We start from the raw sequence: 25,971 nt of genomic DNA on the forward strand, positions 1-25,971 counted from the left end.
TTCTAGGTAGATCATGTTTTCAAATTCTTTCTTTTGATTTTTATATATTTTCAAATTCTAGATAAAATCGTTCTTTCATTTTCAAATATTATTGTATGATAGGTATGGCTCATAAATATACCGGTAAAGAGGACAGGGGATGGAGCGAAGTGAGCGAAGCGAACATAAACTGTCCTTACAAAGAAAGTCTTGTAGAGGGGGTTACGATTATGTGGGTTGGGGGTGCGAGGGGGTACGGTACGGTATAAGTTTAATTATGTAATTATGTACCAATTTTTTATTATAAATAGAGATGTAACCTAAACCTATGAGACATTGAATAAAACTTCTAGCGCCGCCTAGGCACCGAGGACGTAAGCACATTATCGAACCTCGTTAAAATTCTTGTGTTCTTTCGTTATCTTTGCTCGATTCTTCAACAATTGATATCAGATGTCAGGAGCAAAATTCGAAGTTGCGAAATTCGATGGTCAGGGTAACTTTGGATTATGGAAAACGAGGGTGAAGGATCTGTTGGCACAGCAGGGGATCCTGAAGGATTTGCGACCTACAAAGCCGGCGTCGATGGAGGAGGACGATTGGGAAGAATTACAACAGCGAGTGGCAGGAACCATACGATTATGCTTGGTAGATGAGGTTATGTATCACGTCATGCATCTGTCGTCTCCAGACAAAATTTGGAGGAAGTTGGAAAGTCAATTTATGTCCAAATCCTTAACGACAAAATTGTATCTAAAGTAGCGGCTATATGGGCTGAAGATGCAGGACGATCATGATTTGGCGTAACACGTGAATGTCTTCAATCAAATCGTTTCTGATTTGGCTCAACTTGATGTGAAAATTGAGCATGAAGACAGAGCGATGATTCTGTTGTGTTCGTTGCCTCCCTCTTACGAACACATGGTGACTACTCTTATATATGGGAAAGAGACTATCAACGTTGAGGAGATTACTGCAGCCTTGTTGGCTCACAACCAGCGAAAGTAGAATTGTTGAGTTAATCTATCGACGGAATTGGCCAAGAGGGGGTGAATTGGCAAATAAATATCTGGTGGAAGCTTTTGCAGAAAATTGAAAAGATTTGCACAACGATTTAGAGTGGTTCGATTTTCTCAACCAAAGTCTACGTCCACTACCTTAGCTATCCACACTAAGGATTTTCCAAAAAATTCACTAATTTTTTCTTTCTTTTGAGGCCAAAGAGATAACCTTACAACACCGTCAAGAATATACCCCAATTCTTGAGAACACTCTTTCTCAAAGAGAAGATTACAAATTTGCAAACTTACAAGGAAATCCTCACAAGGTAGATTGTTTGTACAATTCTAGAACAAAGAAAAGAACACTAAAAAATGAATACAATTGAGTACAAGTAGTGTTCTTGAAAGAAAAATGAATATTTAATGAAAAATAGGCTTGAAATGATCAAACTTGAGATTTGATGCTTTCTCTTTGATTCTCTCTTGATTCTAGTAGCTTGTTGTTTCTTGTTTTTTATCAATGGCTTCTAAGCTTTTTTAAATACACCTTCAAATGATTTTGAATGTTGGGGATGCTTAGTGGAGTCAATAGAGCCGTTTAAGTGTGAAAATAATTAATATTAGTGGTTGGGAGCGTCTCATGCATCGATGCATACCCTAGGTGCATCGGTGCATCAAGTGTAAAATTCAAATATTTTGACTGTTTGACTCTCAGTGCATCGGTGCACTAAGAGTGCATCGATGCATAAAATGCATTTGATGTTTTGAAATAGCTTGAGTTCATCGATGAATGGTCTTGTGCATCGATGCAGCAAATGCACTAAGTGCATTGATACAGCAAATGCACTAAGTGCATCGATGCATAAAATGCATTCAATGTTCAATTAATTCCATTGTGCATCGATGCATGGATTGGTGCATCGGTGCATCACTTTGAAAATTTGATTTTAGGCTTGATTTTGGTTCAAAATACTTTGTGAAAATTGTTTCAAAAATAGTTTAAGTATAAAACACAATTTTACACATTTAGTAAGGTTTGAAATGATCTTGAAAGACTTGGAGTAATAATTTGATATTCGATTAATTGTATAATCCAATGTTCATCATTTAATGCTTCTTTAATATTCTTAGGCTTTATGCATGAGATAAATGCAACATAATTACAAATATTTCTAAGAGAAGATCGAGTTGTTACCCCTTTGGATGGATCACCTATAATCTCATCATCCTTGACATAGTTGTACTCTCTTGGGTAAGATACTTCCCTTTCTTCAATGGTTGGATTCTCGAGAGGATCATGAGTTTCCTCATCTTTCGTTTCTTCCTTTGACGATGATTCTCCATCGTCATGTCTAACGTCATTTGTATTTATAATACCTACATCATCATTCAAACAAGAATCCTTCCTCGGAAGGAGATTATCATCGAAAACAACATGTATAGACTCTTCTACAACTAAAGTTTTTTTATTAAATACTCGATAAGCTTTAGAACTTAAGGAATAACCCAGAAAAATTCCTTCATCACTTTTAGCATCAAATTTGCCAATATTGTCTTTACCGTTGTTTAAAACAAAATATTTACATCCAAAAGGATGAAAATAGCTAATGCTAGGCTTTTTATTTTTGATAATTTCATATGGAGTTTTCTTTAAAATAGGCCTATCATTACTCGATTAATAACATAACAAGCGGTATTTGTGGCTTCCGCACAAAAATATTTTAGCAAATTGTTTTCACAAAGCATGGTTCTAGCCATTTATTCTAAAGTTTGATTTTTCCTCTCAACAACTCCATTTTGTTGAGGGGTTCTAGGTGCTGAAAAATTATGGCTAATACCGTTAGAATCACAAAATTCAGTAAATCCAATGTTTTCAAATTTAGTTCCATGATCACTCCTAACACTAGTTATAGAGTAACCTTTTTCATTTTGGATTACTTTTGAAAATGTGATGAATTTTTCTAATGCTTCATCTTTAGTACTTAAAAATAGAACTCAAGTATATCTAGAATAGTCATCTACCAAGAAAAATGCATATTGTTTTCCACCCAAGCTAGTAGTCCTAGTTGGCCCAAAAAGATCTATATGGATCAATTGTAATACTCTACTAGTTGATACATCATTAATGGATTTAAAAGAAACTCGCTTTTGTTCAAGCATCACAGATTTTATCATTATCAAATTTTAGTTTAGGCAACCCTCGAACTAAATCACCTTGAATTAGCCGTTGCAAAACACTCATACTAGAATGTCCTAGTCTCTTATGCCATAACCAACTATCATGCTCATCCTTAGCAACTAGGCATAAATTAGTCATATCAATAGAGTCTAAATGCACCATGTATATGTTTCCTATTCTATGACCAACAAGCATAATTCGATTAGATGCAATGTCAATAACTTTACAACCATCATGACATTGAATCCTTTATCACATACTAGACTAATACTTAAGAGATTATACTTTAATCCATTCACATATAAAACATTTTTAATTTGTATGGAAGAGGTATTACCTATAGTACCTATACCTTCGATGTGACCTTTTGAATTATCACAAAAAGTCACTTCTCCTCCATTTTTGGCGTTAAATTCTATGAACCGGTTTTTGTCTCCGATCATGTGTCTTGAGCATCCACTATCAAGGTACCATGAGTTTGAATTTGTTTCCCGTGCCTTGTAGCAATGCTCATTTCCCTACAAACATAGATTAATTTCTAATTTTTGGTACCCAAATTCTTTTGGGTCCATATTCATTAGTTTCCAAAATCCTAGTCCCCTTAGGTATCCATTTGTGTATGATATCCTTATCTTTAGTAGTAATGTGCTCTTTAGGAACCCATATACTTCTAACGATTTTTCCATTAGAGGTTCTTTGGGGACCTCTATGATTTTAGTTTTTAAAACTTTTTCTAACAAAGTTGGATTTTGAATTTTCTCCATTTTCAAAACGTTTTGTTCCAACTTTATCAAAAGAAGTTTTAAGATCATCAATTTTCTTTTGATGATCATCATTGACCTTTGAAAGTAAATTTTGCAAATCCAAATTTTTCTTTTCAAACTCTTCTAGTTTGATTTGAAAATCTTTGATTTTACTTTCAAGATCGTTGTTGGTTTTGGATATGAGTTTATTTTCATTTTTTAATTTTGAAACATCATTTTTATATTTTAAAAACAATTTCTCATAATCCGAAGCCAGCCCATTATATTCCTCTAATAGCTCATCATAAGATAAATCATCAAATTCAGATGAGTTAGAGGTTACCTTAGAATCTTCCCCAAATGCCATCAAGCACAAGTTTGCTACTTCTTTTTCCTCTTCATCGAAACCCTCTTCATCGCTCTATGTAGCCACATGAGCCTTATGCTTATTTTTTGATTGACCCTTTTTTCCAATTATGGGCAATCATATTTGACATGCCCCGACTTTTGCATTCATAGCAAATGATAGGATTCTTCTCTTTTGGTTTATTTTTGAGGCCTTCATTTCATTTGAATTTTCTTCCTCGGTAAGGTCTCATCATTTTTCTGAACTGTTTGGCAAACAATGTCATTTCCTCGTCATAGTCATCTTCTTCCGAATCACTCTCATCTTTTGTGGATTTGAGAGCAACTCTAATGTTTTTCTTCTTCTCCTTTGGTGTCTCGTAAATCTTATCGAGGTCCACCTCATCTTCATGAGTGAGGAGGGAACCGATTAGTTCTTCAAGAATTAAAGACTTTAGGTTCTTAGCCTCGAATGATTGCAGTCTTCTTGGATTGCCATGATTTTGGAAGTGAGTAAACTAACTTCCTCACAAGCTTTTCGTTTGGTATGATCTCTCCATATGATTTGAGACCATTGACAATCGTTGAGAATCTATCCGTCATAGCTTTGATATCTTCATTTGGTTTCATCTTAAAATTTTCATAGCTATGTGTTAGAAGACTAATTTTAGATTCTTTTACCTCGTCGGTGCCTTCATGAGTGACTTGTAGTTTATCCCATATTTCTTTGGCGGTTTTACAAGATGAAACTCTTCCATATTCATCTGGTCCAAGAGCACAAAATATGATATGGATGGCTTTGGAGTTGAGCTGAAACATTCTTGTCTCTCCTTCACTCCACAATCTTGGATGAGTGAGAGGCTTGATATATCCGTCTTCTACAACATTCCATGCTCCCATGTCACTAGCTTGAATGAAATACATCATCCTATTCTTCCAATAGGCATAGTTAGCCCCCATTAAAGAAAAGAGGCTTGTTGACGGGCATTGAATCGAGACCGGAGTCAACGTTTAAAGTGGAGACCATTGATGACTTTGATTATCGATGTAACTCTTCCCGAATCGACTCAAGAGGTGATTAAACCTTCAAATGAGTTAGTCTCTGATACCAATTTTTGAGTTAATCGATCGACGGAATTGGCCAAAAGGGGGGTGAATTGGCAAAAAAAAATCTGGTGGAAGCTTTTGTAGAAAATTGAAAAGATTTGCACAGCGATTTAGAGTGGTTTGACTTTCTCAACCAAAGTATACGTCCACTACCTTAGCTATCCACACTAAGTATTTTCTAACAAATTCACTAATTTTTTCATTCTTTTGAGGCCAAAGAGATAACTTTACAACACCCCCAATTCTTGAGAACACTCTTTCTCAAAGAGAAGATTACAAATTTACAAACTTACAAGGAAATCCTCACAAGGTAGATTATTTGCACAATTCTAGAACAAAGAAAAGAACACTAAAAAATGAATACAATTGAGTACAAGTAGTGTTTTTGAAAGCAAAATGAATATTGAATGAAAAATAGGCTTGAAATGCTCAAACTTGAGGTTTGATGCTTTCTCTTTGATTCTCTCTTGATTCTAGTTGCTTGGTATTTCTTGTTTTTGATCAATGGCTTTTAAGCTTGTTTAAATACACCTTCAAATGATTCTGAATGTTGGGGATGCTTAGTGGAGTCAATAGAGCCGTTTAAGTGTGAAAATAATTAATATTAGTGGTTGGGAGCGTCTCATGCATCGATGCATACCCTAGGTGCATCGGTGCATCAAGTGTAAAATTCAAATTATTTTGACCGTTTGACTCTCAGTACATTGGTGCACTAAGAGTGCATCGATGCATAAAATGCATTCGATGTTTTGAAATAGCCTGAGTGCATCGATGCACGGTCTTGTGCATCGATACATCAAATGCACTAATTGCATCGATGCATGGTATGTGCATCGATGCATAAAATACATTCGATGTTCATTTAATTCCATGGTGCATCGATGCATGGGTTGGTGCATCGGTGCATCACTTTGAAAATTTGATTTTAGGCTTGAGTTTGGTTCAAAATACTTTGTGAAAATTGTTTCAAAAATAGTTTAAGTATAAAACACAATTTTACACATTTAGTAAGGCTTGAAATGATCTTGAAAGACTTGGAGTAATAATTTGATATTCGATTAATTGAATCGAATATACTTTAGAAAATCATTTGTAAAATCTTAAAATTCATTTAAACTTAGTTTGTTATATCGAAATATCAAAATGTTTTCAACAAGAATGCAGGGGAAAACTCTCAAGCCTATAGCTTATATGTCAAGGGTAATCGAGACCATGGACGGAAGCCAGAGAAGGCAGGGTCTGGCAAGCGGAATTCCAGATCCAAATCTAGGGATAAGAAGATAATTCACTGTTACAAGTGCAAGGAGGCGAGACATATGAAGCGAGACTGTCCGAAGTTGAAAAAGCAGACTGATGAGAAGCGTAATGATTCATCCAAGTCTGTGAATATAGTCGAGGATGACAATTATGATTGCAATGAGGGTGATATGCTCTCTATTTCAACGACTCAATTGACGGATGTTTGGATTCTTGATTCTGGATGTTCCTATCACATCACGCCAAATAGGGAATGGTTTTCGACATATAGGTCGGTTAATTCTGGTTCTGTTTATTAGGGTGATGATCGATGTTGTAATATTGTTGGTATTGGTGATGTCAGAATTAAGATGTATGATGGCTCTGTTCGGGCGTTGAGTGGTGTTCGGCATATCCCAAATTTGAAGAAGAATTTGATTTCTTTGGGCACTTTGCACAAGAATGGTTTTATCCCTAAGGCTGGTGATGATAGGGAGACCATTCGGATTATTAAAGGAGCTTTGACTGTGATGAAAGGAAAGATGACGGCAGGGAATATTTATAGATTGTTAGGGAGTACCGTTGTATGTGGAGTTCATTCTGTTTAGTCCTGTGAAGATACTACAAAACTGTGGCATATGCGTCTTGCTCATCTTAGTGAACGTGGTATGGCAGAATTATGCAAAAGAAATTTGTTGCATGGTGTCAAAAGTTGTAAGCTCGATTTTTGCAAGTATTGTGTTCTTGGTAAACAGACTAAAGTCCGTTTCAAGATTGTAAAGCACACAACTCAAGGGATTCTTGATTATGTGCACTCTGATATATGGGGGCCTTCCACGACATCGTCTCTGGGTGGATCTAGGTATTATGTTACTTTTATTGACGATTTTCACTGAAAGTTTGGGTGTATTTTTTGAAATAGAAGTCAGACGTTTTTAGAAGTTCAAGTTGTGGAAAGATGAGGTAGAAAACCAAACAAGACGAAAAATCAAGTGTTTGCGGTCTGAAAATGGTACGGAGTACACAGATTCATAGTTCTTACACTTCTGTAATGAGCACGGGATTAAGAGACATTTTACAGTGCGCAAGACACCAAACATAATGGTGTTGCGGAACGATGAACAGGTCGTTGAATGAAAAAGCTAGATGTTTGCGGTTGAATGTGGGGCTTCCAAACACTTCTGGGCCGAGCTGTTAACATGGGTGTGTATCTTATCACAGATTGCCAACGGCATCATTGGCTGGGAAAGTTGCAGAAGAGGTATGGACTGGTCATGATGTTAGTTTTGATAACTAACGGATTTTGGTTGTCCTGTTTATGTGCATGTACCTGCTGATGAGAGATCCAAACTTGATGCAAAATCGAAGGAGTGTATTTTTCTGGGTTACAAGAAAGGTGTCAAAGGATTCAAGTTCTAGGATCCGTTGCGAAGAAAATTGTGATCAGTAAGATGTTGTTTTGATGAACAGTCCATATTGCAGCAAAGACATGCACGACAGTGGTGGATTTCGAGCAGTTTCCAGTTGAGAAAACATAAACTTCTCAATCGACATCTGGTGGTTCCACTACGGATGATTTACAGGATTATAGTCTCGCCAAGACAGGTGAGACGGACGAATATAAAGCCTCTGAACAGATTGGGTTTTGAAGACTTGGTCTCTTTTACACTTACTGCTAGCAGTGATGATCCGGTTACTTTTCATGATGCCGTTACTAGTCAGGAAAATGACAAGTGGATGGCTACCATGGTTGAGGAGATGGAGTCTTTGAATCACAATCGTACATGGGAGTTAGTTTCCTTTCCTAAGGGTAAGAAGTCGATTGGTTGCAAATGGGTGTATAAGAAGAAACCAGTGGTAACAGAAAAATAAGGGGAGAAGTTCAAGGCTCACTTGGTAGCAAAGGGTTTTTCACAGAAGAAAGGAGTTGATTATGATGAAATCTTTTCTCCTGTGGTCAGGCACACTTTAATCCAAGCAATACTTGCATTGGTGGCTAGTTGGGATTTGCATTTAGAGAAGATGGGTGTTAAAACTGCTTTTTTGCATGGTGATTTAGAGGAGCAGATCTACATGCGACAGCCTAAAGGTTTCACTCAACTTGGAAACGAGCATTTAGTTTGCAGATTGAAGAAATCTTTGTACGGGTTAAAACAGTCTCCGAGATAGTGGTATAAATGGTTTGACTCCTATATGATCAAGATTGGCTACAACCGATGTGAGTATGATTGTTGTGTCTATGCTAAGAGACTTGATGATGGTTCTTTTATTTTTCTGTTATTGTATGTTGATGATATGTTGATTGTTGCGAAGAACATGGATGATGTTATTGGTTTGAAAACCTTATTGAGTCATGAATTTGATATGAAAGATTTAGGTGCTGCAAAGAAAACTCTTGGAATGGAAATTTGAAGAAACAAAGACTCAAGGAAACTGTGGCTATCTCAACGGGGTTATGTTGAGAAAATGCTAGAAAGGTTTGCGATGAGCAACGCAAAACCAGTTAGCACTCCATTGGTGAATTACTTTAAGCTCTCATCAGAACAGTGCCCGAAGACAGATAAAGAAGCTGAAGATATGGAAAAGGTTCCGTATTCTAATGTTGTTGGCTGCTTGATGTATGCAATGGTATGTACTCGTCCTAATTTAGCTCATGCTGTTAGTCAAGTTTGTAAGTACATGTCTAAACCTGGTAAGCAACATTGGGAAGCAGTCAAGTGGATTTTTTGGTACTTAAAGGGTATTGTGGGACATGTAATTGTTTTTGGTAGTCAGCGGGATAATCCTTTGGTTGTAGGATATGTGGATTCAAACTACGCAGGTGACTTGGATAATAGAAGATCTACGACAGGGTATGTTTTTACTCTTGGTGGAGGACTTATTTGTTGGAAGTCTACTGTTCAATATGTTGTGGCACTATCTACAACTGAAGCTGAATACATGGCAGCGGCTGAAGCTGTAATAAAAGCTTTATGGCTCACTGGTTTAGTGAAAGAGTTGGGTGTTCAGTAAGGTGGAGTTCAGTTGCTTTGCGACAATCAAAGTGCTATTCACTTGGCTAAGAATCAGGTATATCGTTCTAGAACTAAGCATATTGATGTACGTTTTCACAAGATCAGAGAGTTAGTAGCATCTAGAGAGGTTTTGTTTCAGAAGGTACATATTGATAAGAATGCCACTGATATGTTCACCAAGCCAGTTATGACCGACAAGTTTAAGCATTGCTTAGACTTGTTGAATGTTTCGAGTTGTTAAAGAAGTAAGGTAACCCAACCCATATTGAAGTTTTTCAAGGGGCATGATATTCGCCAAGGTGGAGATTTGATAGGTATGGCTCATAAATATATAAGTAAAGAGGAAAGGGGATGGAGCGGAGTGAGCGAAGCGAACATCAACTGTCCTTACAAAGAAAGTCTCATTGAGGGGGCTATGAAACATTGAATAAAACTTCTAGCGCCGCCTAGGCACTGAGGACGTAAGCACATTGCCGAACCTTGTTAAAATTCTTGTGTTCTTTCGTTATCTTTGTCCAATTCTTCAACATTGTATGTATTGAGAAAAATATGTTGAAAAAATTGATGTTGACACTATCATAAGTGATTTTGCATCAAGAAATGCTCGAAACTAATATTTTTTATAATTATTTGTATACTTATATATTTTTTACATTTTTAATATTGCAATGAATTATTATTTGTTTAATTTAATAAAAATTTTATATTACATATTTCTTAATTTTTTTAAATTAGGGGGCCATTTTTTTCTCCCGAGCCAAAACAATAATCTAAGGTGATTATAAAGTAATATATGTTATAAATACTATCAATCATTTGATAATAAATGTTCAATCACCCTGCTGCAATCGTTGGTGTTTGAACCTATGGCCTTTAAAAATAATAATGATTCTTTTAACCTCTAAAATAAATTGGTTTGGGCAATAATTGATAAATTATGTAGGAGACAAATGTATCAAGATATTGGCTAACTAATGATTGTCTCAACGATGTAAGAATATAAACAGCTTTAAATTAAATTGTGATTTAAGTTTTAATCTCAAAATATTTTAATTAAATTCTTATATTATTAGTATTGTCAATCAAATCGTAAGTTAAAGCTCCCTTCATAGTTTAGCAATTGCACTTAAATTGTACATTAAATTTTCAGATTAATGATTTCAGTGATATAAAATACATTATATCAAACTAACAACCATACTATTATTCATCATAATATATTTCTATAATAAAATTATATTTTGTACATTTCTTTTAAAGAAAATCAAATTGAGGTAAGGTGAGACCGAACGAACAAGGAATAGCATATATGTAGACACATATTTTCGTTAGAGGCTTATTAGTATATATTAATATTTTATTTTATTTTTGTATTTTAATTTCAAAAGATGTTAGTATTTTAATTAGGATTTAATATATTATTTTAAATATTATTTTATTTTATCTTTGTTTTATGTATTTTAATTTAAATAATTTTAAGTGTTTTAATTAGGATAAAATATATTATTTTAGGAATTATCTTTAGCTTATTTTTAGGAATTTGAAGGCTATAAATATCCTCTCAGGGTAATCCTATAAACACACAGATTTGAAAATAAAATCTCATTTTTCTCTCTAGCTTTCTCTCTATTTTTTTCGCACACTTCTTTATTTTCCTTTAAATTTCGTTTTCAACAATTATGCTAAGTATGACTTTGGACATGCTTAGCTAATTTTCTTTTAAGCCAAAGGCTAAAGAGAATGCTCAGTCCCAAACGTGGGAATTCATATTCGACTTTCCAATAACACACTTAGCAAAATCGTTTGCTAAGAAGAAACTGAGATAGGAACAAGTTATTGTTGAAACAACATAATTCAAGTCGGCAGCGAAAAATTGACCTTGTAAGCCGACGTGAATTTTGAAGTAAAGATCTGTTTCGATAATCCGAGGAATTTGAGACAAAGTTAAAGTCTGATGTTGCTTTCACTGTAAATTTCTCTTTATCTCAATCTCTTTAGATTATTTATTTAATTATTTTATTTTATTTAATTCATATATTTTATTTTAAAAACAATTTTTAAAAACTCAGTTTTATCTTTACTACTATTATTTATTATTTTATTATATTTTTCTTTTTTTTATCTTATTTTGTTTTATCTTTATTTCTCATTTTGTTTTAATTTTTTATTATGTTTTACTTTTATTTTCTTTTTTAACATTTTTTATATTTTTTTTCTAAAATTTAATATTTTTCATTTATTTTATTTTAACATTTTTATATAACATTTTTTAAATTTAATATTTCCTTCTTTGATTTTTTTAGATTTAATTTTTATTTGTTATTTCTTTTATTTTATAACATAACATTTTTAACTTTTTAGAGGTAACTTCAATCAATCAAAGGTAAATAATACGAATTGAGTATGTAAGTTTAATTTAAATTTTAGTTTTCGTAATTAAGACAACCGATAAATTAAGTGGTACCAAAAGGGCAGTACAATGGTGCTAATTCTTTCTTGACTGTAACCGACTCCCGAACCCGGTACATTTCTGGTAAAATGTAGATCAGGTAAAATGGTGTCCGATCAACCTAAATATTTTTTAAATGATCGATTGTGACTCTAACCAATTTTCAAGTCGAAATCTAATTTCAGACCCAACCCAAAAGATGACCGCAACAATATCAATAGAAGTGATAGTGAATTTCAAAATTCGTCCTTGTTCTGTTTAGTTGTTATCTCTCTTACCTATCCGTATTTTTTTTTTGGAAAAAACTTTAAAAAAAACACTCCTATCAGTACAGGATTGAATCCTACGAGGAAAAAAAGAGTGGCCAAATAGTCCATTAATCCACAAATATCATTTTGTACAGCGGTCACAATAAATTCAAGGTAATCCAGACCAAAAAAACAGAAACTAATGGAATCAAGTGCTTGAGTTTTTCTAAAATATAAACGGGTAAAATATATATAAACAGAAACTTATTCTAAAATATATATAAACGGGTTAAAATACCTTATTCTAAAATATTTTACAAATACATTTGAATTGTATATTAAAATTTTAATTTGATATAAAATAAAATAATTTCTACAATCATAATTTAGTTTATTTTTATTTATATTTTTATCCTTTGAATGATTATATATGAAGGTAAAATGATAATTTTAAATAAAGGAATGGAACAAGTGGAACAAATTAATACCAAAACAACTCCACGTCCACCTTCTAAAAATATATGCTCTACTTCACCTTCATCTAATATTTAAAAATTTGAGGTGAGAATTTATTCGAATGAGTCAATTAAAAAAATTTAAATTTTTTGAATTGTCAAAATTTATTATATAATTCAAACTTTATTTAATTTTTTTTGAGTTGGTTCATGTTTATAAAATTCGATCCGAGTTGAGTTTTTCGAGTTTCTTTTTAAATTTAATTATAATATTTATATTATTATGGTACTATTTGATTCAATTTAAACGTTTTTCCTATAATCATATACAATACACATATATTTCTTCATATATTTCTTATATGTGATATATATAAATATCATATAGAGTTGAAGGACTCGGCTCAAGCTTGAAAATCAATTCAATAATTACAAAATTTTCATGTTATTCAAGTTATTATTCGAGTTCTATTTTATAACTCGACTCAGATTTAATTTTCTTTTGAGCCGAGTCAAGTTTATAAAATTACGAGTCGAGTCAATTTGATTTTAACCGATTAAAAAATCAATTTTTAATACTCGAAACGAGTTTTACTCAGCCCTAAACAAATACGGTCCATTCCTAAGTAAAAAGATTTAATTAAAATATTTCAAAATCTAATACCATTTTAAAATTATCATCATAATTTAGGGATGAATACTATAATTAACTCAGAACGGAAAGAAAAAGTGAAATTGGGGAGTGAAATGGCATGTCCATTTCTGCAAACACAACCATGAACCCGATGACGTTATAACCGTCTGATCAAAATACTAAAATCCAAGGGTGGAAATAAAAACCCTAAAGGCATAAAAGGCTGAAGCTTGGAAGGTAGGAGCTTCATCGTGCTCACCGAGTCATAGAAAAACCCTATTTTGTTCACCCCATCTTTTCCCAGTTGTGGTTGCAGTCTCAGTCGCGGCATATCTATTATATTTCCATACTATAAAGGTTTCAGTCTCTTAATTCCCCGTTCCTTTAATCATTTGGCATCTACGTTTAGTGAAGGCGGACGTTTATTCCATCTCTATCATTTTAATTTTTAATCAATGTTTGATTTCTTCCCCCCCTCTATTTAGTTTGTTTTGGTTTGGGTTTTGATGACCCTTCTGTTCGCATATTTTGGGTAAATTATTGTGTGAAAAATCTTCCGGTTGATATTCGTTTATGCTGCTTAAGTTTCTCTTTTTTTTAGATTTCCAGCTTAGCTTATGTTTTTTTACGCTTTAGCGCGTAAATACAATTACTGTAAGTAAATTAGGGTACCTGATATTTTTGTATATTATCCTAAAGTTCTCATCTTTTTTTATTTCTTTTCAAAAATGTATTTTCTGTTTTTTATTTTCCCTCTTGGAAAAGAGTAAATGTAAGATTTTGGCTGAATTACTTTTTGTGGTTTTTGAAGCGTGAGCTATTTCATTTCTTTTATGTTTGCCTGGATTTGCTTGCATATTGTGTAGTACATGGTGTTCTCATATGTGGTGTGTTTATTAATTTGTTTTAAATATTCTGCTAAGCATGTTACCTCAAGTTTCTCTTATTTTATTGTGTATATCAGCTGTTCTGTTCATTGACTAGCTGTTTATACCCATGGGCAGATGAATAAGGAGAGGCTCATGAAAATGGCTGGTGCAGTCCGCACCGGTGGGAAGGGTAGCATGAGAAGGTATGTCCATGATTTGAATTATCTATATTAAGCTTTTATCAACTACAAAAATAGGAGGCAACTGTTGTACTCTGTTGTTTACGAGAGGCTCTTGAATCATTTTTTTCCCGGCAGATTTTTCGATCATTGCAAGCAGAATGTCTGTATGATTAGCATATCATGGCAAGCAGAATGTTCTTACCCTTTAGTCATTCATAACTTGGAAGTTTGATTCATCTGCATTGTATGCCATGTGATAGGTCCATGCATTTGATGCCTCTATATGACTTGCGTTTCAATTATTGTCTTGTTATTTTGATTTGTGTTTATAGAAAGAAGAAGGCTGTCCACAAGACTACCACCACAGACGACAAACGTTTACAGAGCACCCTCAAGCGAATAGGAGTAAATGCTATTCCTGCTATTGAGGAGGTCAACTTCTTCAAAGATGATGTTGTTATCCAGTTTATTAATCCAAAAGGTATATATAACTTTGTTGAAGTGGATTGGGTGATTTTCTGAGGTTTTGCATTACAAACTAATACGTGATGGTCTATATTGATTATGGCAGTTCAAGCTTCTATTGCTGCCAACACCTGGGTTGTTAGTGGTTTGCCTCAGACAAAGAGTATGCTTCCCTAACTTCTAAGCCTCCAGTAGTTGATAAAATCTTATTGTTATTCACCCTTCGAAGATTTGCTGTTTTTAACTCCCAAGGCATTAACACTTGGGGGTCTTGTCATCCACTATGCCCTTTTTATGTTGCTTTCTGGCATTATTGGTCTGACTTGTCCGATCTACCCCTATTCCAGAATTGCAGGATATTCTCCCTGGAATCATCAACCAGTTGGGTATGTACTCTTGACTGTGGGCAGTTTGGGTTCTTTTTTTTATTGTAAAACGGTATCAGCTGTTGACTAATATTTTGAAACTTGTAGGGCCAGATAACTTGGATAACTTGAGGAAATTGGCAGAGCAATTTCAGAAGCAGGCACCAGCTGCTGGTAATGGTACGGGTGCAGCTGCCACTCAGGAAGAGGATGATGAGGAGGTACCAGATCTTGTACCTGGTGAGACCTTTGAAGCTGCAGCAGAAGAAGGGCAAGCTGCTAAATAGTGTTTTTCTTTTTTCTGTTAATTTTAAGGCAATGCTTTGGATGAATTACAATTATTTTTTTTGTTTTTTTGTTTTTGGTGTTCTATCTTGTACTGTTGGGAGTAAGCCTTTTTTTTAATCTAGAGTGGTTTTTTATTATTGCTGCAACCAGAGACTTGATACATTCTACCGAAATGTGAATCTATGCAGTATGTCTTATTATCTACTAGGAATGTTGCAAGTAGCTGTAGGATAAACCTTTTTTTTTTTTTCAAGTGAACGAGTTATATTTAGCACACACGTTTGCCCAATTGTTGTCACTAAAATCCCTTTATCAGGAGCCATTGCTACTGGAGAACATATAACCAGATAGAGACATAAGTCTACAGCTTGATTATGGAGCCTGTCCACCATTCAAATTTTGCAAGTCCTCGGTAATCGGAGGAGTAATCCTCCTGTAATTGTGAATTAGCGATGGTCAAGATAAATATAATTATTTATGGAAGGGTAAAAAACTTGTAGGTTTTTTGATTTGATTTAATTCGTTAAATATTAGACAAGCAGTAGCTAATAGATTTTATAAATCAAAGCTAATATTTAATTTCAGTTTATTTTTAAATAAAATTTGAGTGAGATTAATAATGGTGTTAAAAAATTGTCGGGAACTTGGACGTTAAAATTTCTGATCCGACTTGCAAAACGTACACTAACGATACGTGAATTACAAATTTCAAGGAGAAAGCAGAATAGCATATATGGAAATATTGGGGTTAAAGAGAATTTGACACAGCTCTAAAATTAAATCTTTTACAACTTGATGGTTTTTGATGCAAAAACACTTGCACAAAACTCACCCTTTGAATTTAATATATCTTTCAAGTGTAAAACAAGATTCCGGCAGGCCAAGCTGGGACAAATATAACTCTTATTATTCAAGCCCACAAAATATCCAGAAGATTATTTACTGAAACGTGGTATTCAAAGTTTTCAACTACAAAAGCATCATTATCGTTGCAGAGTGTGTTTCAGGATTTGAGAAGTAAAACTTGACTCATCTGTACGGCCGCATCCTTTACAGCTGCTCGTTCTTTCATGGCTTCCTTCTCCAGTTTCTTTTTCTCGGCATCAGCTGGCTTCTCGTTCTCCTCCCGTGATTTCTTGAACATCTTAACGAAAACAACCAATATCTGATCACTGCAGAACAAACAATAAACTCAAGCAGTCAACATTTGTTCCATTAGAAAAAAGATCATATCAAAGGTTTCTGATTCAAAACATAAATGTCAGGACGTGGAAAACCTTGTTCAAAAGGACATCGTGCCGGATCCTCTCCAAAGTACTGGTATAATGAATCAGCACTTCTTCCCTGCAAGACAACATAACTTCGACTAAACTGCAACGCATGACAAGTTTAAACCATCGTATGAACAACTACAAAACCGGGAAAGCACTTACCACTTCAGAATATAAGGAGATAAGTAACCTTACACCTAGAACCAAGGAAACCTCCATTTAACACTAATTGCATAATGTAAAATAAGAGTTGCGAAGATAAAGAAATTTAGTATAATCTCCAGTCTTTTTTATTTATAAGATAAATTCATTTCATGAAAGTCTTCTACTGAAAATAATATTTAAAACAGAAATTTTAGAAATATGATAAACAAAGATATTTGCTTTTGTCGATCAAAAGTTTTCTCAGTCTTCATGCTTATGTACAAAAGTTTTATCTAGGAGTCAATGTAATTTTTCCCCAAAAGGTGCACTAGTTTGTTAAAAGGAAAACAAAATAATTAATTGATTCTTTGTTTGTTTCCTTGCTAATCAACACCAGGCAAAATCCCAACATCTATAATGACAGGAAAAAGTGAACAAGGAGATTTTTGCAAGAGAACTCAACACATTAAAAAGTAAAGTAGATAAATCTGTAGCAAAGTTAATGGGTTAGATTCTTTGTTAAGCAACAATCTTTCCTCACCTTCTAAAAGCCCAAAGAGATATCACCATCATTATCTGAAGCAGTGAGTTCTTGCTCAACCTTTTCAAGACCCTTACTCACAGCTTGCATTCCTTCAGCAAGGTTTTTCAATTGAATCTAGCCAGATGTATGAAAGCCAAGCGGATTAAAAAACTTAACAACTTTAAGAAGAAAATGATCCAATAAACTAGAACTGTAAAGATGGTACCTTAGAAGCAGCTTCTAAATGAACAAGATCTTTATCGAAATCCAGCAACTCTGGCATTTTCTCTGATAGAAGCTAACGCATGCAAAAAAACAAAAAGAAAAGAAACAGGAGATGAACAATTTAGGAATTAGGACCCAAGTAAAACATGCCAGAAGGGACTTTAGCACATTCCAAATTATTTAAAATGAAAAAAATCATGTTGGGCAAGGAGGTAAAATTGTTAAGAGTAAGGTTACTATGTAATTGAACCACAGGAAAAAGAAATAACCAAAACAAACGGCTGTCTCTTTTCAAAAACGAGTTGTGCACCAAAAATTATTTATAGTGATGATTGACCATCCCAAACCCTAAGGACAACAACAATAATAAAGAGCATCTAACTTCTCACGTCATAGCCTACATGAAAACAAACACAAAAACACGTGAAACATGTGACATTAGGAACTAGTAAATATAAAATACACAGTACCAAAGTATTAGAGAACTTTCTCAAGTCACCATAATACTATTTGAAGGGCACAAAATTACAGCATCATTAGCTCTGTCCCCATAAACAGAACAAGAAACCTTATTCCCGATTCCCAATTCGAAGAAGTCTAACTTTCAGAAGAAGTCTTTCAGCATTCTTACCTTGCATAGATAATGCATTAAAGTCATCTTGTTGTTCCTTGCACGTGTACCAGATAATTTAAGGAGACTATCCAATTTGAATCCCACTGCAGATCCTGCAAATAGAAGTGAAATAATGATATGAAGAGGCATTGTTAAAAAAACTGTTCATACTCCTAATCAGGACCAGCTAGATACCTCGTGCAGTGCCGTGATTCAAAGCATTTCCCAATGTGAGAATTGTCTGCATTATCTGACGCAATTTCACAGATTCTAATACCTTAAAATTAGTCTCTGAGATTTTAGATGCAAGAAGAAAAACATACCGCATTTAGCATGCAAAATGAGCAATTATGCATCACGCATTTGAAATTTAGTTAACAGTACCTCTGTAGTTGCATGATTAATGATGCTCAAGTTAGATCTTAAGTCATCCTCCTGAAACAGTTAGAATGAATATAGATTAATAATGAATTCCAGCATACAAGATTGAATATAAAAATTATACAGACAATACCTGAGAAGAAAAGGTGATTCTAAATGCAAATACTCGTAATTTTGATTCTACTCGTGGAACCTTCATCATCTCTAGGAAATACTGAAAGATTTATCAATCATAGTATTAACAGCTGATCAAGTTAAGGGTTCTGAATTTGTTAAAGATGGATGTTGGAACAGACCTATTCACACTTCCAAAGCATTGCCTTGTCACCTGTATAATTCTACCCAAAAAATACCAAAATTATTTTTACAATTACATCCTTTTAAGTTAAATAAAATGTTCAAATGAGGGCTATCTAATAAAAGTCGTAAAAGGGAATTCCTTCCGCTAGATCATCCCAATTTAAGGAATTTAAAGAAAAAAGGGTTCCAAACTTCAGAGGTTCTAAAGGAATCCTTCCCTCAGATCATCCCTATTTTCCAAGTTGGAAGAAGGCACCAGTTCTTTCTTATCCCTTCCCCTTTCTTCTCATGACTCCTACCAGAACATAAGTTAAATGTAAGTGTGTTCTTTCCTTTCTTGTCTGGTATGGGGTTGAAATAAAACTATAACTGAATCCTTACCATGCTTGCAAATTAGTTAGGGATGTAGTCTTATTCATAACTAATAAGAAAAATATTTGGACATTTAAATGATCCTCCTAAAACTGGAAAGGTTCAGGTTCAGCCAGGACTTTGAACATAAAAAAAATGTAAAAGGCTGCTTTAAATCTTCCATAAAGTGGTCTACTGCCTTTTAACCCTTAAGAGAATGGGGGCAATACAACTGTCCCATGTTGATATGTGAATTCCCATGTCAAATAATTTTTATTGTATAGAGATAACATGCTATTTCCTAGGTGATAAGATAATATGTAACGAGTTCTTTTTAAATACAGTTTCATTTAAAGAGCACAGTAAATAGACTGGAAAACGTACAATTTGGAAACATATACAATCAAATGTTACAGCATATATATATTACCTTAAGCAGTTCCATTTCTTCTTTAGTGGGACAAAATATAATCAGATTCTCCACCTGATCAATATCAAGAGCCGAAGAATCCAATGCTAGTATGGCATACTGAAAATAAAGGGCACTATGTTTAGGGCGACCAACTTTACAAGTTAAAGCAAAACAGAAAGTTGAAAATGTCATATCATAAGAAAATTTTAACCAAGTTGGCACGACAATAGAAAGAACCTACAGAAGGAATCAATAGTTACAGGGAAAAAAAAGAAAATCCAGTATCAAAGTTTGGTTGTGGTTAAAATGGAATTGAAAACCTATAAAGCAATATGAACAGAGCCACAGAAAAGAGAAAATAGTTTATTAATGATATATGGCAGATCTGGTAAAGTCGACTGTCTCTCCTACATAAATAGCCAGAGGGTTCAACTAATACAAACAAAATCAAACGTTACCCTCAATTATGAAAGCATTCCATAAGAAAATTCTCAAATCTATCCGTGTTACAGAATGAATTCAATATAATATTGGTATACAATCATTTTTAACAGCTATAGGAAGTGCAACGAAGTTTCCAACGCTGGTATTAGTATATAAAATACAATTTCACAATCCAAATTAACATGAACCATATCATTTAAACTTCCTATTGTATCAAACACATTTTTAGACCCAGGCAAAAATATCCACCTTTCAACATTACTAAACATTCATAATATAGCACTAAAACGTTTCTCTAAAGAAGTACATCACATCATAGAACCCCATCCAATGGCCTTCAGCAGATAGAGTTCCAATAAAAAGATCATGTGCTATAGGTGAACAATAAGATGTCTGGATATTAATATTATTTTTTTGATAAGAAGTGGAGGCCTCACTAAAAACACCTTCATGATTACTAAAACACCTTAAGATGTTCCATAATCAACGGAAGGAGGAAAAGAGTGCCTCAAATTTTATTAATAAAAGATTATTGCAAAGTATGTGATTACAACCAAGCTTACCCTCCCATACAATAGAAAAACCCGGACACAAAAAGAAAAACAACCCAACCACAACTCCCTATCTTAGCCAATTCCAAACTTTGCTAAAACGTCTGCCTCTACGTTTGCTGGCCTAGCTACCCAACAAATGAAGCCCTCCAAGTACACCGTAGTGCTGAGGTCGAGATTTACCCACCTAGTACACCGTAGTGTTTTATTTTATGTATTCACTAGACACTAAGGCATGCACTATGTGCCTTCTCTAGACACTCTAGTGCTACCTAATATGCAACTGTTAGACTCTATGACATGCCATTAATACCACTGAACCTCAATATACTTGGGCATATAATCAATTTTATTTGATCCATCCATGGCAAAGTATATCAATACCATTTAACATTAGGCAGTTCATACCCGCAATATCATTCATGATAAAAATCATATGCAAAAATCAGTGATCAATGCATTTTATATTCCACCTTTGACATATTTAGAATATGTCAAATATATGATAAATGACATAATATCATGTTGCTATAAACAAGGTTGACTTATCACAAGTCTTCCTGATGATGTATAAGACATACATGTATAATTTCATGCATGTATTGCACTCACCTTGACACTTTATATCTTTCAAAATATTTGTGCCTCACTATTGTCCACAATATACCCTTTTTATACTTGACTTGCTTCAATTGCAAATCAATCATGATCTGTATAAATCACAAATTTATAACAATACATATGTTAGTATTGTACTAACATAAACATATCCCAAAATAATTCCATAGTATACTTCAAACTCATTTCCACCAAATATTTCAATAGTTATTAATTCCTTTTAACATTGGATCCCACTTTTCCAATTTACTCAAAATGGTCCTTCACCATTTTACCACTTAAATTCTTAATACTAATAATTCCAGCATTAAAATATATTCCCATTCAAATGCTTTTACAAAAGCATAATTACATTTAAGTACACCAACTATACAATTGTTGTACTTAAATCACTAATCTTTTCAAACTTCCAAAATAATCATAGTTCACATTTAACACTCATTTCAATTCCAAAAAAACATTTTCTAGCATAGTATATCAATTATACAACACTTACACAACAACCCATCAATTTTCCATATTCAGACAACTTGCACTGCCTTTAAAGAATAAAAATTTTGTATTTATATACATACTGGAATTCAATTCCATTTCTTCCGTTGAAAACTAGACTCGAATACGAATCTATCCATATAAATAACTCCTTCTAATTCAGTTTGTACAATTTATGGTGATTTTTTAAAGTTGATCAACAGAATCTATTTTTCATAATCTGCTGTCCGAATTTTCTGACATTTCCTCAGTTAAAAATTCATATCTTTTTTGTATACACCTTGAAATTGATCCCCATTTGTTTTAAACGAAACTAGATCAATATATGAACACAAATATATAAAAATAACCTCGAAACTATTTTTATATAATTTTTGGTGAATTTTCGAACCTACTGCCAGATTAAAACTCCAAACTGTTTTCTTTAACTTCATTCTTAGGTTCTTCATCAATTCTTATAACCAATTCTTTAAAATCTCTTAACTCTTCAAAACCCATGAAATACAAGAACCCCTTCATCAACTCAAGATGAACTTGAACACTAACAATATTATCATGCAATATTGGTACCAAATGATAGCGTTTTTCACATATAACAATTTTCTATTTTCAACATACTCAAAATCCTAAGAAAATTGCTTGAAATTTGAGTTGAAGTTTTCTCTCATCTTTGAAGAACACCCACGACAGCTTGGAGAAGAAGATGAGCAAATTTTGTTGAAATGTAGTGAACATTTCATCTGAATTTATCTTATATTCCACTTAAATGAATAAAATATTCATTTAATTGGGATAAGACCAAATCACCCTTAATGAATCTTCTTATTTACCATAAAACCATGACAACTCATCCTTATCATCTTTCAAAGTCAAATATGAATTAATTTGACTTTAATTTCTGAAATTTCCCAAGAAATTTCAAAACTTGCGTTTTAGTCAATCAATTCCACTGTTTCGATTACATCTGAAAAATTGCACATTTCCAAACCAAATTTCTCTGATCTAAAATATTAAAATAATATTTTCAACCATTTTATATCATCCTTCAATTTTTTTTAAAATTCCAATTCGATCTGAATTTATCGATTCCTTACCGGCTTTAACCCTTTCTAATTTTTCTTTACTAAAATTCCAAATTCACAAATATGATTTCCATAAAACTCCACTCTCAATAGTAAACCATCTATTTATGGAATAAAATTCTTTTTAGGAAATTTATCACTTAATTCCCTAAATGTTTCCCAATTTTCCACTTTAACCATCAGACTTTCAAAATTTGCATTTTGGTCATTGTCTAAATTTTTGGGGCATTACAATGCTAATATGAACCTTGCTATAAAGAATAATTGAACCTGGTCGAACACACCCATTTCGAAGACAATGGCATTCCTGCATTTCCAAATTGTCCATAAAACTACACCAGGAATAAAGGGCCAAATAGTTGAATAAGGCACCAATCCTTCCCAATTTGAGAGGAAACAGTGTGCATTTTCATGTATGACAACTGGAATTTTCCACAAATTCAGGAACCTATTCCATAATCCCCACGCAGCCGAGCAAGTGAAGAATAAATGTGAGGAAGACTCCAAATCCAGCTTGAATAAAGGACACAAAGGATCCACAATCCTCAGTACACCTCTCTTTAATAATTCATCCTTGGGCAGTTTTTGATGAACAACTTGCCACATGAAAGTCTCTACCCTTGGAGGCACCAAACCCTTCCAAAGATGTCCCTTCCAAAAAAGATCTAACTCTGAATCAATGGAACACGATTTCAAACAAGAACTAACAGAGTAAATACCCTCCCTATTTTCTCTCCAAATTAAACCATCTCTCGAGTTTTCCGAGAGACTTATTTTATTGATTGTTGTCAACAAATCAGCCCATTGATTCAACTCCCAATCGCTCAAGTTCTTTCTCATCTCAATATGCCAAAACCAACTTGAAGTTCAAAATTAACCAAACTCCCTTAACTTTCCATTCTGATTAGTAGTGAGGGCAAAAAGTCTAGGGAAAACATTTTTGATGGGGGATTCTAAAACCCAAATGTCATGTCAAAAGTGAATATTCTCACCATTACCTACTCTGATTCGAAGAATGTTACTGTAGAAAACAGAGTAAGTCTTTGTTATTTTATTCATGTATACATTCAGTGGAACATATTATATATTTATATATAAATTATGCCTCTAAACTAGGAAACTCTAAGTTAGGAAAGATAATAATCCTAGGAGATGTAATCCCTTGAGATAAGGGATTGAAAAATAGAGAATAATTACAAAATATCTTAACTTAAGGGATTGACAACTCATTTATATACTTCCTACACCTTTACACTTACATAACCTATATAATTACAGAATCTCTTAACTTAAATGTCGCTAACATTTAACGGAAGTACTGACGTACAGTTAATAAAATTGATATAATTACACATTCGATCATTTGATATTTATATATTCTATCATTTTTCTTCAATTAAATAATGACATGTGCACTATCAGATTAAATATATTTTATTAATTTAATTTATTAAGAGATAGAACCAATGACCTTTGGTCCCTTTATGCGTGCTTGAGACTTTGAACTAAGCCATTCACTTGGTATTGTTTTACAACATTTTGTATATCAAATATTTTATTATTTTTAATATATTTAAAAATATGTTTGAATCACCTAAACATATCTCTTCTACCCTTATTTTTGTTCACCAATAATATATCAAATAACAATTCAATTAGATATATACCATTAAACAAAATCAAAACAATCAAATAAGTTACCCTTTATATCCATTTTTTATTTGCTATCCACTCCGTATATCATAACCCACTTTCTCGCTCTTCGTCATGTTTCGATTGCTCGGTATCACCCATCTTTAATCTTCCCTTCCACATCAAACTAGTATATCAAAATTATGAAGAAAAAAATTACAACAAAGCTTCCTCCCTTTATTGATAAATGCCAAATGATAAGTGCCAAGTACAAAGTGTTTATCCAAAAGTATCTGAAAGGAAATTTTTTTTGAAGAATGAGCTAAGGAGCTCGGTGTGTTCCAATAAGTGCAAAGTAAAATATACGAGTACGTTCAAAACTGATCCAGTATCAAAGTATGAAAGTAACAGTAAGGTTTTCAGTAAATAAATTAGCAACCCTCCAACCGTACACCAAATGTAGTTCGCTAGAATTCCATCCATAAGGACTTACCCTAGGCCTAATAGGCCCAAGAGCTAACCTAACATTAGGTCCACGAGGACTTAATCTAGTCGAAGCGTAGGTGTAACACCCATCTCTCTCGTATACCTTTCCGTACACGAGATACAGATGTCACATCATTTTTAAAACATTTTCTCATTTGAAAATCCATAAAATTTTGTTTCGAATTTTACAAATCCACACAATTTAACACAATGATTAAATATTCATTTCAACATATTACTAAAACTATCATTTTAAATACATTCCAAATTATTTTCTTAAGTTTTGATTACATCACAGCAAATTTTCAAAATAAACATGATTGTCCTACTGTTACTGATGAGAGTCGACCTTAGATTGATGAAGTTGTTGCTGCTGCACCCCGTACCCGATTAGTCTTTTCTTTTACCTAAGCATGCAATCAACACACGTTAAATATTTACTTAGTGAGACATAATATTGTAAAGAATTTTCAATTAATACATAAGTATCTCCTAACTATTTAATGACGAATTAAATCACATACTCCATAAGAATCAGATAAATCCTTTTCAGTTAAATTAGATTTCTTTCATACAATCATCAAAATTATTCTTAGTAGGCCCAGCATACCTATCCTTCTATATATTTTCCCAATTATTCTTTATTTTCCCTATGTACGTTAAATAAGAAAGTAATGTACATATATTGCACCAAAGTGCCCAATGGTCCTTTATCTTTTATAAATATTCATGAGTGACACCTTGTACACCTTTAATACATCGTTATGTATTTTCATTTGTGACATCCTTTCATACCAATTATGTACTATAATATATTTTCATTTATGGCATCCTTTCATGCCGACTATGCACAGCTAGGCATTTAGTCTTTTATCTCAAAGGCATTT

At 33.4% G+C, this 25,971-nt stretch overlaps 2 protein-coding genes across 2 annotated transcripts; one reads left to right on the forward strand and one right to left on the reverse strand.

The window, feature by feature from the left end:
• The first annotated feature begins 13,629 nt into the window (after positions 1-13,629).
• Positions 13,630-15,693, forward strand: LOC120144468 (nascent polypeptide-associated complex subunit beta-like). Its single transcript, XM_039158506.1, has 6 exons — positions 13,630-13,747; positions 14,395-14,462; positions 14,774-14,922; positions 15,013-15,069; positions 15,254-15,292; positions 15,380-15,693. Exons 2-6 carry the CDS (start codon positions 14,395-14,397, stop codon positions 15,556-15,558), a joined length of 492 nt encoding a protein of 163 aa, XP_039014437.1. The 5' UTR covers positions 13,630-13,747; the 3' UTR covers positions 15,559-15,693.
• A 1,820-nt stretch (positions 15,694-17,513) lies between these two features.
• On the reverse strand, positions 17,514-18,984 carry LOC120144512 (formin-like protein 3). The gene is made up of 6 exons (XM_039158552.1): positions 18,850-18,984; positions 18,720-18,770; positions 18,531-18,612; positions 18,354-18,448; positions 17,724-17,795; positions 17,514-17,632 (listed from the first exon to the last, which is right to left on the reverse strand). The coding sequence occupies exons 1-6, from the start codon at positions 18,916-18,918 to the stop codon at positions 17,519-17,521; spliced, it is 483 nt and encodes a 160-aa protein (XP_039014483.1). The 5' UTR covers positions 18,919-18,984; the 3' UTR covers positions 17,514-17,518.
• Positions 18,985-25,971: the final 6,987 nt, after the last annotated feature.

Source organism: Hibiscus syriacus, unplaced genomic scaffold, assembly GCF_006381635.1.
Source record: "Hibiscus syriacus cultivar Baekdansim isolate YM2019G1 unplaced genomic scaffold, ASM638163v2 tig00110890_pilon, whole genome shotgun sequence".
Classification (NCBI taxonomy): domain Eukaryota; kingdom Viridiplantae; phylum Streptophyta; class Magnoliopsida; order Malvales; family Malvaceae; genus Hibiscus; species Hibiscus syriacus.